Below are 15,544 nucleotides of genomic sequence, written 5' to 3'. Positions count from 1 at the left end.
GTTCTTATTTTAGGATAAATGACATCAGGTTGAACCAGCTCGTGTGACCTAGATAGATTTATCCTGATTTCACTTACACCGTAAAAGTAAGGTTTTTTATGTTGTTTATAACAAATTGAAAAATATGCAAAATTTTATTTCTTATTTATGTATAACTATTAAAGGTGGGAATCACCAGATACCCCGTGATTCCATATTATCACAATACTTGATTCTCAGTATGATATTATTGATATTTTTTAACATTCTGTGATGTCCCGAGTGTTGTAATAATACATGTTGCAGTTTATCACCTCTCAAGCATATCAAGCATACTAACACTGTAAGATGAAGACAGGTCAGTCTGACTCTATTTTACAAAGGCTCATTCAGACTGATGGCAACATGTTGGCACGTCTGTCTGTTTTTATCGATTAGATAGTAATTATTTGACAATCTCTAAGAAAGTGATTGCAGTCATTGCTCGTCAGACTGAGACTGTTTGCACAAAGGTTGCCTCCTTGCAATCATAAGGGGTTGTGAGCACCCTTGAGCTTTGGGCAACCATCTAGTCACAAGAAGTTGCAAGAAGTCACAGAATGTAAAATAATTCAATACATAACCAGTCAGCCACTGTTTTTTCATTTTTCATGTTTATGGATAGATTTTTTTGTAGATGCAGTAAGGTTGCATCATATCAATATCAATATTTACTGTCTCTGTATTGATACTGTATCACCAAGCAAAGTATCACAATATTGATTTTACAATACAGTAACATTTATTTTGTGAAGCTCAATAGTCAAAATCAATATTGATATTGCCTCCCCCAATCCTAACAAAATACTGTTGAAAAAGCTAAAAAATATTATTATTAACAGTACTTCATTATAAAAGCTAGCTCAAACAGACTAAAAACTAGGTCATTATAAGGAATATACCTTTTTCTTGCATCATGCAACATTTGTTCAATATCTGAAGTAAAGCATCCAAAGCAATGAACAGCACACAAGCATGGTGAGCATAAGGCAGCAAGCACGATGACGTCAGTGAAGATGAGTGTCAGGAGTGATTTGTGACAGAAAATCGTAGTAAGACTGAAAGGGACAGTTTACAAGATGGTAGTGAGACCTACCATGGTGTATGGTTAGGAGACAGTGGCACTGACAAAAAGATACAAGCCTGAGCTGGAGGTGACAGAGCTTAAGATGTTAAGGTCTTCACTGACTAGAATGGACATAATTAGAAATGAGTACATCAGAGGGACAGCTCAGGTGGAGCAGTTTGGAGACAAAGCTAGAGAATCAAGGCTGACGTGGTTTGGGATGCACAGAGGAGGGATGGGGGCTATGTTGGAGTAGGCAAGGCAGGAGGAAAACCAGAAAACCACAAAGATTCACGAATCTAGTGAAGGAGGACATGCAAGAGGTTAACAGATAGAGGAGAGTGAAAGAGGAGGATGCCAAGGCTAGGGTTAGATGGAGGCAGACAATATGCTGTGGTGACCTTCAAATGAAGCAATCGAAAGAAGACTAAATAACTTTTAATAGTTTCAATGGTTTGAATGGAGAGCACAAAATCTGTTCAAGAGAAAGGTTTCATTAAATTTTTTATTTTTATTTTTATTTTAAGGAGGAGAATGTAATGGAGTAGGTGCGAGAGGGAGTAGGAGTTCTGTCAGGTTTGTATAGTGGATTGTCATTTATGCTTAGAAATATCTACTCATATATGCTTAGAGTTTAATAATCAATGTCATGTTGGTAGAGGTTTGATCCTTAGTAGTCTGTGGAAACTCTGTGTGCCTCCCAGAGCACTCTGGCATGCACACACAACTTAAGGTCAGGAGAGAGGTTATATCTGCTCTTACTGATATATGGTATAGCAAACACACGTATATCTGTCTATGTCTAAGTGCCTTTTGTTTAGATGAACTGCTGGACTTCCAGACCAGCAGGTTCAGGGAAGTCGTTTATGGGGTCACACACTGACACCGCCCCCCCCCCCCCCCCCACACACACACACACACACACATACTTACACAACGCACAGGCAAAGGTACTCTTTGTGTGTATGAAGACGTCATATGTTAAAGATCCTATTTATATTTATGTAACCTCAATAAAAGAGCAGTGTTACGGGGGAGCGGACGAGAGCAACTGGGGTCAAGTGAAGGGACGGCGTTTGTCCAGTTCTCTCCCGTGCACGAGAAACATAAAGAACTTTGCCTACTCGTGTCTTGCTTTTGCTGTGTAATTAAATTGTCTTCAACGTTCCAGCGAATAAGTTTAAGCTACAAACCTATCAAGTTCTCTGGGAGGTGGAAGGCGGAAAGCAATGGGGAGTGAATAACCAAGTGGCTGAGTGGAGCAGAGAGTATACAGATAGGAGTGTGGCTGTGTGGATTTATCGGACAAACAATTTTGAATATAGAGCAGGGGGAAACACATTAGTGAATGATGCTGAAGATGGCAATGACTGGCTGGCAACTAAGATAAGTTGGCCATGGTCACTACCCCTTCCACTGAGTAGTGGCTGTGGCAGTGCACATCCGACATTGGACAGTGAAGGCAAATTATGAAACAATCAGGTGGAAGGATTTGGAAACAGGGAACAGTGCACTACATGATCTATGTTTTAACTGGGAAACACTGAAAGATGGGTGATGGTCTCTTAAAATGGTCCTGGGAAGTTTCATCTAGATATTATCAGAGAAGTGTGCCTGCACATGTGATGTGACAATAAAAGTGATTTGATTTGATTTGATTTGAGAACAACCACATTTTCTGACCTGAATCTTTGTTAGAGGCAGGCTGCCTGGAACTGTTTTCAAGACATTCTTTGGGTGGTGCAGTCTGGGCTAGGGCAACACAGGCCTCCTTCCAAACTGCAGCGTTTCATGCAATGAGCATACAAAATCTCTCTTTCCCTGCCAATAGCTCCTTATAAATCCTAATTGTTGCTCTTGGTGCTGTTGTTGGAGTGGCACCAGAGCTTGACCAAAACATATTGAAACCTGTTCTGAGTCTATATGGCCTAATCCCTATCTCCATATCCACAGACTTTGAGGCACAGTCCCGCTAAATCCTTTAGGGATCAAGTGTTTTAGTGTTTCCTTTTCTTTATCTCCTTTTGTATAAGATGTACTGGATCATCCTTTATGAAATTAGATTACGTCATCCCACAGTTCAGTACATCACTGTGATTATTGTGCTGTTTTACATTTTTATTATCAGTTCAACAGTGCGCTATTCCACAGAAATTTCGCAGCCATTCTATGGAAAACACAGACTCTGCAGATGGACAAGACACATGTAACAAGTGCACAAACTGGTTAACAGACACAACAGGCAGATCAAGTGGCAGGAATAAGAGAAGCAAGAGACGGCCACAGATTTTGCATACAAAAGAGCTACTGAGCTGATGGGAACAGCTGTACTGGTTAGGTCACATTGGCAGTTGTCGAATTTCAAGGCATGGAAAAAAAACACAGAACACAACTAATTTATTTTAATTTAACTATATCTGAAACCTGTTTATATCTCATTTATTGTTTTTATTTAAACATGTGAACATTTAGAGGCGGAATAGCTCTAACTAATTCGCTTTTGTTAGTTGTTACGTGTCATTCCACTGTGTTGACTAGTTAATGAGGTGGTTTAATGCTACCTTTGTCCCCAATAGGTTTAGGGCTGTCATCTGTTCAGATTTCCTCTGGCCCTCTTGGATAGTCTGTAGGCTACTTTTCTATTACAATAGACAGGAAAGGTAAAACTGGTAAAACATGCCCAACTGCATGGTGACCTCTTTGGTTGATAGATGTCTGAAAAGTGTACAGAAGCGTAGTTATGACAGGAAAGGTGATTAATTAGTGTAGAATAAAAGGATTTGGAGGAGATTAAAAAAAAAATCAGAAAACTTTAGCTGTGTAGATAACTCAGTGGGCCTGAGTTATCTGATTACATAAATCAGCAGCTCTATCTGCCCACTTCCAACATCTCCCAACATTATTCTCCTACTAGCTTTAAAATTTATATACCCAGATCAAAGGCTGAGAGAAAACCCAGCCAGTGTTCTCTAACATAAAGCCTTTAAGCTTATGAAAAAAACAAACCCCAACGATATTAAACTTGAGACAGTAACTCGAAATTTCGACTTAGTTCTGGCTTCTGGCTGCCATCTTTTTTTCGGAAACATTTGAATCACAAAAAGCCGGATCCTTCAGCATATGGTCTACCGCCTCAATGTCCCAAAATGCAGTTCGGCAGTCGTCATCGTGTTGTTGCGGAAGTGCTGGAAGATCGCCGTGTCCGTGTTTCTGCGCTCTCTGACATCTGCATTCATTCTCCAGAGCAGATATTTCTCTCTGATTTTCGTCATTCACTGGAAGCTATGGCAGCTCTGAAGTACGCCGGTATGGACGATACAGATAGTGAGGATGAGTTACCACCTGGATGGGAGGAGAGGTCTACTAAAGATGGTTGGGTCTACTATGCAAAGTAAGTGAGATCTCACCATTAACGCTATCAGCAAGCATGTCTGTGTATGAGTATAAGTATAAGTCCTAACACTTACTGACATCAGGGCCATGCCATTTCTATTAGCACCTGGCTAACACAGCCTGCTAGCTACACTGTAAAGTCTGTGTTATAAAGTGTGCCGTCCTTATTTCACTGTAGGGTTTGTGCTAATTGTTGTTAGTCTTTGATAAGTCTGTGAGTTTGTCATCTCGAATTATCCTGCTGTAGTGTCACTATCCACTAGCTGCCATGCTGTAAACTTACGCTGAAATATCAAATCACAACCCTCCTCAGTAATGGGATAATGCATTAGAAATGTACATTTTGGATGTGCAGCTGAAAAATCTATAGCAACTGTCTGATGCTGTGATGCTATCATGACAATATCGACCAGAATCTCCACTCATCTTGGACATAAGGAGTCATGGAGTCAATGTGGGGCTTTTGCTGATTTCTTTGAACTGTTTGAATTTATTTAGGATTTTCTCAAATCCACACAAGGTCAAAAATCTACTTCCTGGTTCAAATATGTTCAATATATAAAACTTAGCAAGTAACAGCTCAATACTTTTGGTAGCTGTCAACAAGATCCTGTCTGGATACTTGACCACTCTTCTTGGCAGAATTGGTAGAGTTCATTTAAATTGGTTAGCTTCCTTGCACAGACCTGGCTTTTAAACATAGTCTACAAATTTTAAGTAGATTAGTGGTCAGGCTTTGGGAATGTCATTCTAGAGCCTTAGTGTTAGCCTGGTTTATCTCTTAAAAAAACACGTTTTGATGTGTTTGGGAGCAATGGCTGGTTTGACATGAAGTTGAAAAATTTGGATTTAGTATTTCTTCATTATTCAGTCCACTTTGTGGAGTGTAAAATAGAATAGAACAATCCTTTAATTGTCCCAAAAGGGGAAATTTTGTTGTAACAGCAGCAAGAAAAACACATATAGGCCCTATACATTTTTTTTTTTTACATATTTACATCAAGGACAATAGTTGACCAAAAACAGAGTACTGTACAGTTGTTAAAATTAAATTAATGTAATTAATTTAATTACAGATGAGAGGCAAACCCAGGTTGTAGTGTGAATCGGTTGATAAAATAGTGCAAGTTACAGCGCTGATGTAAACTTCTATGTTTGTTGGGAGCAGTTTTGATTGTACAATCTGACAGCTGTAGGGAGGGAGGACCTGCAGAAATGCTCCTTCATGCATCTAGGATGCAGCAGTAGGGCTGTGCGATATGACCAAAATCTCATATCCCGATATAAGAATTCTATAAAAAAAATAACGATATAAATCACACAAATGTAACATTTTCTGTAAATTCTGTGAATCTCGGGCAGCTCGTCTTGCGGGAAGTGTTTCCAGCTGCGCGTCATGTAGCTGGAGTCGAGTGTTTTAACCAATGCATGAAACTATACATTTTTAGACATAAGTTGTAACGGCCGCCGTTTTCTTTGTGAGTATTTATTACACGGCGTGCTGCGGGGAAAAGCCTGTTCTAACGTTTTATTCTAAGGTTTATTTTTTAGCACCTGGCGGCTCTTTTTTAATTCTCATCCGTAAACAATCTGCTCTTTCACGTGATTCAGGTTATTTTGAAAAGTCTCAACAGGATCTTGAGCTTTATTGTGAAAGGTTTATGTGGAACATAAACAAGCGGACGCGCGATGCTGTTACCGTGGTTGTTGCTAACGACAACGCATAAAAGCAGGCGCTTGTCCGTCTGAAGTGTGGTTATATAAAATATAAGAGAAAGAGAGAACTTTAAGAAATTAATATAGCCACTACAGTGACCATCAAAACGATGAAAAAATATGTAAACAGTGTATTTTGCGACACCACGAAACAAACAATAGCGTAAAATGAAACATAGATGTTTTTATATCATAATCCGATATATATCGTTATATCGACAGCCCTATGCAGCAGTCTGTCACTGAAGGAGCTCTGCAGTTCAGCAACATTTACATGCATGGGGTGGGAGACGCTGACCATCAGAGATGTTATTTTGGCCAGACTCCTTCTGTCTCCCACCACCTGCACTGGGTCCAGGGGACATCGCAGAACCTTCCTGATGAGTTTATCCAACCTCTGTACCAGCACCATTGGCAAAAAAACTGCCCCAGAACATGATACTACCACTACCATGCGTGACAGCTGGTACAGTGCTCTCAGGTTTAAAAGCACCACATTTACTGCTCAAAATATACCTCTGGTCATTGTGATCAAAACGCTCAATCTTTGTCTCTTTTATCCAGAAGGCAATTGGCTTATCGATTCTGGAGCAGTGGCTTCTTTCTTGGTTGGCACCCTCTTGGGCCACGGTGATGTAAAACTCACTTCACTGTGGACAGTGATGCTGGTGTACCAGCAGGTTCCAGTACATGGCATGCTTTAGTCTTTGTGTTTGCATGTGTATACACGTATACATGTATTTTATGTTCACGTATGTGTGCTTGTGTGTGAATGTGTACATTTTTGTATATGTATGTGCATATTTGCATGTACACATATTTTTTACAAACATATATGGATGTCTCACAAGGTTTCTATAATATTTTCATCTTATCTATTTTAATTCTTTTTATTATATTATCCCTCTGTTCAGCACTTTGGCCGACACTTGATGTCTTTTAAATGTGCTATATAAATAAAGATGACTTGACTTGACTTGGTGGTTCCTGGGTTGGTCCTGATTATTCTAACAAATTTTATCTCATTGAGGGTAACAGTTTGGGTCTATTTCCAGACTTTGGCAAAGGATATACATCCTGTATATAAAAAGGCATTAAAGATGCATACTGTATAATTAGTCCACCCTGGAAAAAAAATAGTTCAAAGAAATAATTAAAATCCCTAAATTTCCATGACATTCATGCCCATGATGAGTGTAAATACACTATTGACCACAGCTGTATATTGTAAAGAAAATTATTTTTTTTCATTCACTCTTAATCTCTGTTTGTGCCAACAGTCATGATGAGATGAAGACACAGTGGGAACACCCCAAGACAGGAAAGAAGAAACGTTGTGCTGGAGGTTTGCTTTACTCACTTGTGTTTTCCCTGGAGAATTGTTCACATGTATGCAAAGCTGAGATTATTTGATATTTCTCTAACTTGGACTTGGTTATTTGGAGTATTGTCAACCACACAACTTTTATGCAGTGGCCAGTAGCTAAGCAGTCAGTTAAAAAATTAATGAAACAGGACATAGAATTCAGTTTTGGCTTGAAATGTATATACACTTTTTTTTTTTTTTTTACAAACTTTTTCTATTAAAGAATAATAAATCTCTGTCTTTTTCTACAGACTTACCATATGGTTGGGAGCAGGAAACTGATGAAAAAGGACAGATAATTTACATTGAGTAAGAAGACTTATGATCAAACCCCTTATATTTGTGGAAATGTTTGACTGCAATAAAACTACGTTGCTGCTTTCATTCCTGCTTTCCTCTGTCATTTTCAGTCACATTAACAAGCGGAGCACATATTTTGATCCACGTCATGCATTTACAGTAGAGGATGTGGTGGTGAAGCCGAAGCGGTACGATGGAAACACTGCTGCTCTCGAGATCCTGCAGGGTCGTGACCTCTCTGACAAGGTTGTCCTCATTACCGGAGGCAATGTGGGCATTGGTGAGCTTAATGTTTATTTATCTTTTTCTTTTGTCTGACAAACGTTCTGAAAAGTTGGAACCATCAATCTGCAGTAATGTGTGTTTCTGTGATGACACCACTAGGTGGTGATATGGTATTATGCTATAACAGAAGGGTGCTTGCCAAGACCGTCTCTACTCCTTGCATGTCCCCATCTCTTCACAACGGGGCATTCATCAACATTAGCCTCCAAAATGATACACTTAGACTCAACAAATCACTCCTTAATACCGAACATGACTGTATTGAAGTTCATTAGCAGGGCTGAATTGGATGTCATTGTTAACTGTAATGAATGGTGTCCATTTGTACCCAGCAAATGCATGGCTCACTATATAATGGTCTGGAAACAAATTTATTTCCTCTTTCCTTTAGTTTAAATTAGCACAAGTCCTGGCCATTTGTTCAGACTCGCTTCTTTGTTCGAGATAGATAATGACAGCATGAGGAAAATCAAATAAACATAAAATTGTTAATTGTCTTTATATTCAAATTCTTTGTCCCAACGAAAGTCCCTGCAATGTAATTGCACTGTGTGTGGGAGTGTGTGACTCTGTGTATCTGTGTATGTGTGTGATATGAGATGTAGCAAGGCAGCACTGTATTACATAGATTTACAGCAGCCTGGGGACCTTCACTGAGGGAAGAAGCTTGTGAACTTAAATGCCTGCCTGACCCTGATGTTCTTCTGTCTTTTATCTTTACACACATTAAGAGAACACAGTTTTTAAAAAGTAACACAAATGAAAATGATTTATTGTTTAGTTTCCTGGGACTGTGCGTCCTCATGTGGACACTGCACTTTATACTTAAAAAGTGTTTTATACGTTTTTTTAAACAATGGTGACTTTATTGTGTTTCTCTGTAATATAAACCCATTGCACCCGTATGAGGGCATACAGTTTTTTTCTTAATTAAAAGAGTTTCTGTTCAAAGATGATGCTTAGTTTTTATACTTACTGGGTCCAGCTAATGCCCCAAATTTAGGGGAAATTAAAAATAGCTCAGGTCTCAAGAGGTTCAGATTCTTGCCACACACAATAGACACTCGTTAGCTGATCAATAGGCAGTTTCAGCACTTAATAATAATAATAATAATAATAATAATAATTGGCTTGTATCAAATGACCTCTGATGACTGTATTTCCATTAAACCTGTGACCGTCACTAAACCAAGATCTGTTCAACCTATTTTTCTTTTTCTTTGTCTCTGAATTAAAAGACTCACAACAAACATCAATTAAAAATATAACTGACATCCATCAAAACATTATTAGCAAGAAATTATTATTTTTAAATGTTTTGGGTTAGGATTACTTCTACATATAGTTAAAAAAGTAATAATTTTACTATGAAATCTGTCAAAGGAAAATGCACATGAACATGTGAAATGCAGAAAATCTGTACCCAGAACAAGTGTAATGAACTGAAAAACGCCAACATTAAAATGGGAATGCCTATGATTACCAGAACAAAGTGTAGTGTGAGTCAGATACTAAAGGATAATTATCAAAATAAAGAAAACGTGAAGATGTATGGCTGCAGAACGACTGTAGGCATCAGAGGTTAAAAGTGCATAAGCCTCTCATTCCAAATGTATTGCTTTCACTAGACGCGGATAGAGGATTAGTTCTAAAATACATCCGATATTTGGCCTGAGCGATAATTGTATAGGATGAATGGAGAAAATTACTAATAGCTTTCTCCACAAGAGGGCACAGGAGGTCTGTGATGTGCATGCTATTGATATTAAAAAATGTTATCATATTAGCTGTTTTACATGTACTTATTTTTTCCTTAATTAAAAAAAAACACTATATAATGAAAAAGATAATCCTCATTCAACATTTGTTGTGATATATTTAATAAAAAAAAATGCTGGAAAAAATGCAGTTTTTCACAAAAGACTGCATCAAGTAGTGGTAATACACTGACACTATATAGTGCATGAACACTTATTAGAACCCATATTAACATAACCTTTGTTTTGCTCATATTAAATATGCAGCAGCTATAATTAACAGTATTCTAATAGTAATTGCTACTTCTCATGTACTCCTTTGACATTCCTTTAGTGAAATGTGGTTATGCCAATTGGTTGGACCCACTTAGCATTTTAATGGCATCAGTAGTGTTTTAATCCAAGTGTCAAGGCTATTTCCAATTCCTGTAGTGCTTAATTCCTCCACAGGAAATGTGACATTTTTATTAGTAATGGTAGGATATTAATTAATTCCAAAAATTTACATTAAAATATTTTAATTTAGTTTCAAATGCACATAAACATGAAAACCACATATATAACATTATTTATGCATGAAATATTACCGCCTCCTGTTTTTGTGACCAGTCTTCAAGCTCCACTGCAATAGTGCTGGGAGGCGAGACAGTGATGCAGTTTGTCTTGCCAGTGTGATCACTGCGCTCGCTTTACAACATTAGTCTTCCTCTCTCTGCTTTCTTTTGTAAATTAAAAACCAGTACCAACCCGAATGGCAATTTTTAATTGTGATAATGGAAATGAATGATTGTAGTTTGTTTCCCCCCCTCCGCTCGTCTCCGTCTCCCTCCCTCCTCCTTCTTTTTAAAGGTTTTCTTACTCGTATAGACCTGTGGTTGTACACCTGTACCTCTGCATTGATTCCTAAGCGGCTTTGACCCAAGCCTGAGCCTCCTATCCATCCCCATTACACAGTACTGCTCTGGCTCTAATTCGCCCCTATCAACTAACTCTCAGGTTATTTACTGGCCAGGGGTCCATGGAACAGTTGTCCTTAAAGGGCCATTGTCCTGATGTCTCTAGCCCCCACTGGGTTCAGAATGAGGATACTTGCTTTTTAAATATAAAACTGCACAACATTGCACAAAAATGTATTTCTATTTTCCCTCTCAGGACACGTGGTCTTATTTACCCAGTGACAGCTCCTTTGGGAACTGTTTTTATGGACATTTATGTGTCCAAATACCTGGGGAGGGTCATCAGTCTCTCAGGTGACTTGTTGACATATGTTTAATAGTGGTCAGAAATAATATATCCGCCTCCTGTCTTACTCAACTCAAATGGTCCTGCTTTTTTTTTTAAATTAGTCCAGCTCAGCATGTGTGGTGCACAAAAGAAAGAAAACACTTATTCAAGTGTGGTTTTTACTTATGCAGATCTCTTTATTTTTCAAAAAGTTCTCACAGATTATAATTTTTTATTCAGTAAGTGAAATTATGAGTTTGAAATTAAGTTTTTATTTATTCTGCTTTTCAGTGTTGACGTGTTTCATATCTGAACTTTTTGCACCTTCTGTGGAGAGTCTTGCTGTTGAGCAGTGCATACAGTTGCAAAGCTTTACTCAGTCTAAATGCATGCACTAAATTCCGCGTGGTCTTCTTGTTAAGGCGCAGGGTCAATGTAGGAATAAGAAGCAGAAAAGACTTAGGATGTCCAGACGGGGAATAGCATGGATTTAAAAAAGGAGCGCTTCGTAATGTTTTAGTCTCTCTATGCATTGTCTCTGCAGTGTTTTAGGACTTTCAATGTTATTCTTATTCATGAAAGACTAACAATGTTCCATAGTTGTGTTGATCCCAGTGTTGTGTTGTGAGGATTAAGTGTCAGGCTGGTGCTCTCCTCTCTCTGGATGGAGAGATCCCTAAGCATATTCAGTGAGTCGCAGAGCTGCGGGAGCCTCTGTGTGCAGATTAAACCCATAGCCTAGCTTTGTGGCTGATCATTAGATTGAGGCAGATTTGTTAAGCATAACTGCCATTAAATTGGTTGCAAAGCTCTGGTATTTACTGCACTACTGTTTATGAATAAGGACCTCCTTAAAGACCCGTGCAGCGATGCGTTAAACCCAAGCCTCAGTAAGGAGGGAAATGCATTATTCATAGTGGGAGGAATTAGATGGATAAAAAGATGTTCCTGGTGAGGATGGTGTGTGGCGTCTGTGTGTGTGTGTGTGTGTGTGTGTGTGTGTTTTTTTGTCTCTGAGCATCTCTCAGTGACTACGTGTGGTTTAGATGACATCCAGAGTGCATCTGTGTTTATATTAAGTCTTCATTGTGTGTGTGTGTGTGTGTCCACCGGGTGAATGGCCGGCCAGTGTCCTGCGCTGCCTTCTCCGTATCAACTTGTGAACTGAACCGCCGAGGAAATCAAAGGGAAGTTTTATTTTTTATTTTTTCATCGGGCATTTCATGTTCTCACTGATGAATGTGTTTATTGGCTACGTAATAAGAAGCAGTTCCGGTTGGTTAGTCAAATTATTCAACTTTATTAACCTTAGATGAAATTTGCTATGCAGACCCAAACTGGTGTAACGTGCAGAGAGTATAATGCTGGAGGCTAGCAGGGTTCAATAATGATTACAGCTCTAATATAATGGAACTGAAGTGGTTAGAGAAAGAGAGGATGGAATACATATATGTGCTTAAAGGCTGTAGGTAAAATAAAATGAAGGGGCATTGGGTTATTGTGTGTAGTCAAGTAGTTTATAGACCTATCGAGTTTACAGTCTGCACATGATGAGGGGGATGAAAGTTACATGACGGGGGAATGCAGGGGGGATTTTGATGACAGTGATGAAAATAGCCCTAATGCTCAGCAGCTATGTGTGCATGAGCAGGCCTCTGGGGTTTGTGTTTATCATTGTACACGTTTGTGATTTGGTGCGCTATGTGTTTATCAGCTGTACTGTCCTCCTTCCTCGCTCTGTGAGGCTGACTGCTGGAGGACCAGGGGTGTCCAGTGTGTTGTGAGGCCATGATGAAAGATTGTGTTGGGAGTTGGAGGTTGACACAGAGGGTCAGAGAAAGAAAAGGGGGGTTGGTGGCTGGGTGGGTGGGTAGGCGGGTGCTAGATAGGGCTGCATGGCTGGTGAGGTGGTAGTGGGGGTGGTGGGGGAGCCAGGAGGGGATAGGGAGGGGTAATAGAACCACTCCAGTGCTCTCACCTGGAACAGCTCAACCTTGGGCTGTAATTACTAACCATACATTCCACTTTTGGGGTGACATCTCCCTCCTCTTGGACTAATGGAGGGGAATTAGAGGGGATCTTAAAAGTCAGAAAGAGCGGGGGAGTTGTCCCCTTCTTCACTTCTTGGGCAAGAAATACACGGTAACCGCAGGAACAGGTGCACTCATCACATCAGAGATGGTCAGGAGTTTGAAGATGTCTCTCAAATCCGGCCACTCTTTGCTTTCTTAGATACACATGCATATATTAACCTCCTAAGACCCGAACTGTTTCACGGCATGCATTTTTAATTTCTCTTTGATATTTGGGCTGATTGGGACCCGATGAATGTAAAAACAAAGAATTACCAGATTTTTTTTTTCTTTTTACCTAATTTTTGTGTCTGAGAAAAATGAGAGCCACATATGAGGATATTCATTTACAATTTTGATAGAACAAAAGCAGTATAATGTCTTTGTAAGTGGATATCAGGCCCTTGTAGAGCAAAATTGAGTATTTTGGTCTAAATAACCCAAAATGTGATGTCCACGTATGTGGACGCCAGGTTCTAGGAGGTTAAAGATTTGTTTTGGACTAATATTTGGACTAGAGCTCAAATAATTAGTTGACAGTCAAATAATTTTTCTGTTGTTTATCAAATACTACTTTTTCTTTTTTTTAACTAAGGAATTCACCTCACTGTGAAAAATAGAATAAAATGTGTGAAATATAGAATATGAATATCTGTTTATGTATATCACAGTTATGTTGAAAAGTGAAATAGATGGCGCTTATTAACTTATTGTTTTTAGAAACATACTGCATGTGTTATATAATATCTATAGTAACTGGGATGAGATGGGCACGTGGGATAAAGCCGTGTAACAGTGCAGTGTCGGGTCACATGAAGGTGATTGTGGCAAGTTGTTACAAAATCTACAAATTTCTAAACGCTTTACCAACTAAAATAAATCAAACAGAAGACAGAAATAAACAGCAATAAACATAATAATAAAAACCATACTTATTATGTTTATTAATTGCCTCATAAATAGCCCAAATGCAATTTCAGTTAAAAACACCTTGTAACTCAATGATGAGTTTGGGCGATATGTACTCTGTTCATAATCATGTTTTTTCTCTCTCATGGTCTTTCGAGCAGCTCTGGAAAAGGGGATTGTGGGAACCCGACATGTTTACCCACAGGTCTTGTAATGATCTGAACCGACTTCTGTTTGCCCAATTGTACTGCAGAGCTTATTTTAGTTAAATGCCTCTTTGGATGCAGATCAAGAGGGAAGGAGCAGGCGGCTCCGTTTGCCAAATAAACACGTTTACTGACGAGGCTGGTAATGATCTCATTACATTGAGCCAATACACCTGTGTACGAGGGGGATCCAGAGAGGGGCAGTGGGCCAGGGAGGACAAACAAAGCGTGAAATCACTAAATCACACTCATTATTGGGGGATATCAGTAGGGCCAGGATCCTAATGTACCATGAAGAGCATTCACAGCTTAATGGACATTTTACACATTTTTATGCATTTTATACATTACAGTAAAACACATTTTCAACAATAGCTGAGCCATGTAGTGCATTCTTGCTACTTTATAAAGCTTGAGATTGAACATAAACATATTCAAAGAAACTTCCCCCCCCCCATCTACAGACTCTTCTCTGTAAACCTCTGCAGCTACTACATCTGTTTAGACAGAAAAATCTGGGTGAGCATCACATCCAAGCGGGCCTGCCGCGCGCTGTAAAACAGCTTATGGCGTTTGTCGATCCACCAGCGCAAAAGAAACCCCTGTCTGACCTCTTGTCATGTTCCACCATCAGCATACAATGCTGAAACAGGCTCCCTTTGTTGTACACCTGACCAGGAACTAATTTCGTCGCGGCCCTCTCCACCGGTAACACGGGCAAGAGGGCGGGGAGTCTCTGTTACAGCAACGCCACACTCGTTATTTCACAATTAATGTCAAGCCCTTGTTATTTGTCATTGCAAATACATGGCTTCGGCGCTGCTGCTGTTGTCGCTGCCATATTCTAATTTGTTCCCCATTATGGAAAACACTGGTGTCGATTAATTTCACTTTCATGCTTTGTACACACAACCAGTCGGTGTGAGGTGTTGTTGTTTACCAGAAGCCAGTAGTCTTGTCCAATTTATAAAGACCGGAAAAAATGCCTTTAAATGAAGCTGCGTTTGTGGGGAAAAAAAATATAAAAATCATTTCGCACACATCCGTATGATTTTTATCAATTTTAAAAGCAGTGTTCAGATTATGCCGAAGTGAAAACGCAGACACTTTGCGTGACACTCAGAAGTTACGCTAACATTTATTTTCTAAAGCCCGCCGCCGCTCATTTGGATTCAAAGCCTATTTTTACCCCACCAGTCACTCTGCTTGTTTTTTCTGTCATGCTGTTTTTA

At 39.2% G+C, this 15,544-nt stretch overlaps 1 protein-coding gene across 1 annotated transcript in view; it reads left to right on the top strand.

Annotated features, from left to right (window-relative positions):
• Window positions 1-4,169: 4,169 nt before the first annotated feature.
• The window catches only part of wwox (WW domain containing oxidoreductase), a 142,235-nt gene continuing 130,860 nt past the window's right edge, over window positions 4,170-15,544 (top strand). The window contains exons 1-4 of the mRNA XM_082540323.1: window positions 4,170-4,475; window positions 7,474-7,538; window positions 7,811-7,868; window positions 7,970-8,139. Of these exons, the coding sequence (XP_082396449.1) occupies window positions 4,231-4,475; window positions 7,474-7,538; window positions 7,811-7,868; window positions 7,970-8,139 (538 nt within the window). The 5' untranslated portion in view covers window positions 4,170-4,230. The remainder of the gene's footprint in view (window positions 4,476-7,473; window positions 7,539-7,810; window positions 7,869-7,969; window positions 8,140-15,544) is intronic.

This window comes from Aulonocara stuartgranti, assembly GCF_965226115.1.
Source record: "Aulonocara stuartgranti genome assembly, chromosome: 7".
NCBI lineage: Eukaryota > Metazoa > Chordata > Actinopteri > Cichliformes > Cichlidae > Aulonocara > Aulonocara stuartgranti.
Note: the sequence above shows the minus strand (reverse complement) of the source record. Positions and strands in the feature narration are given on the sequence as shown.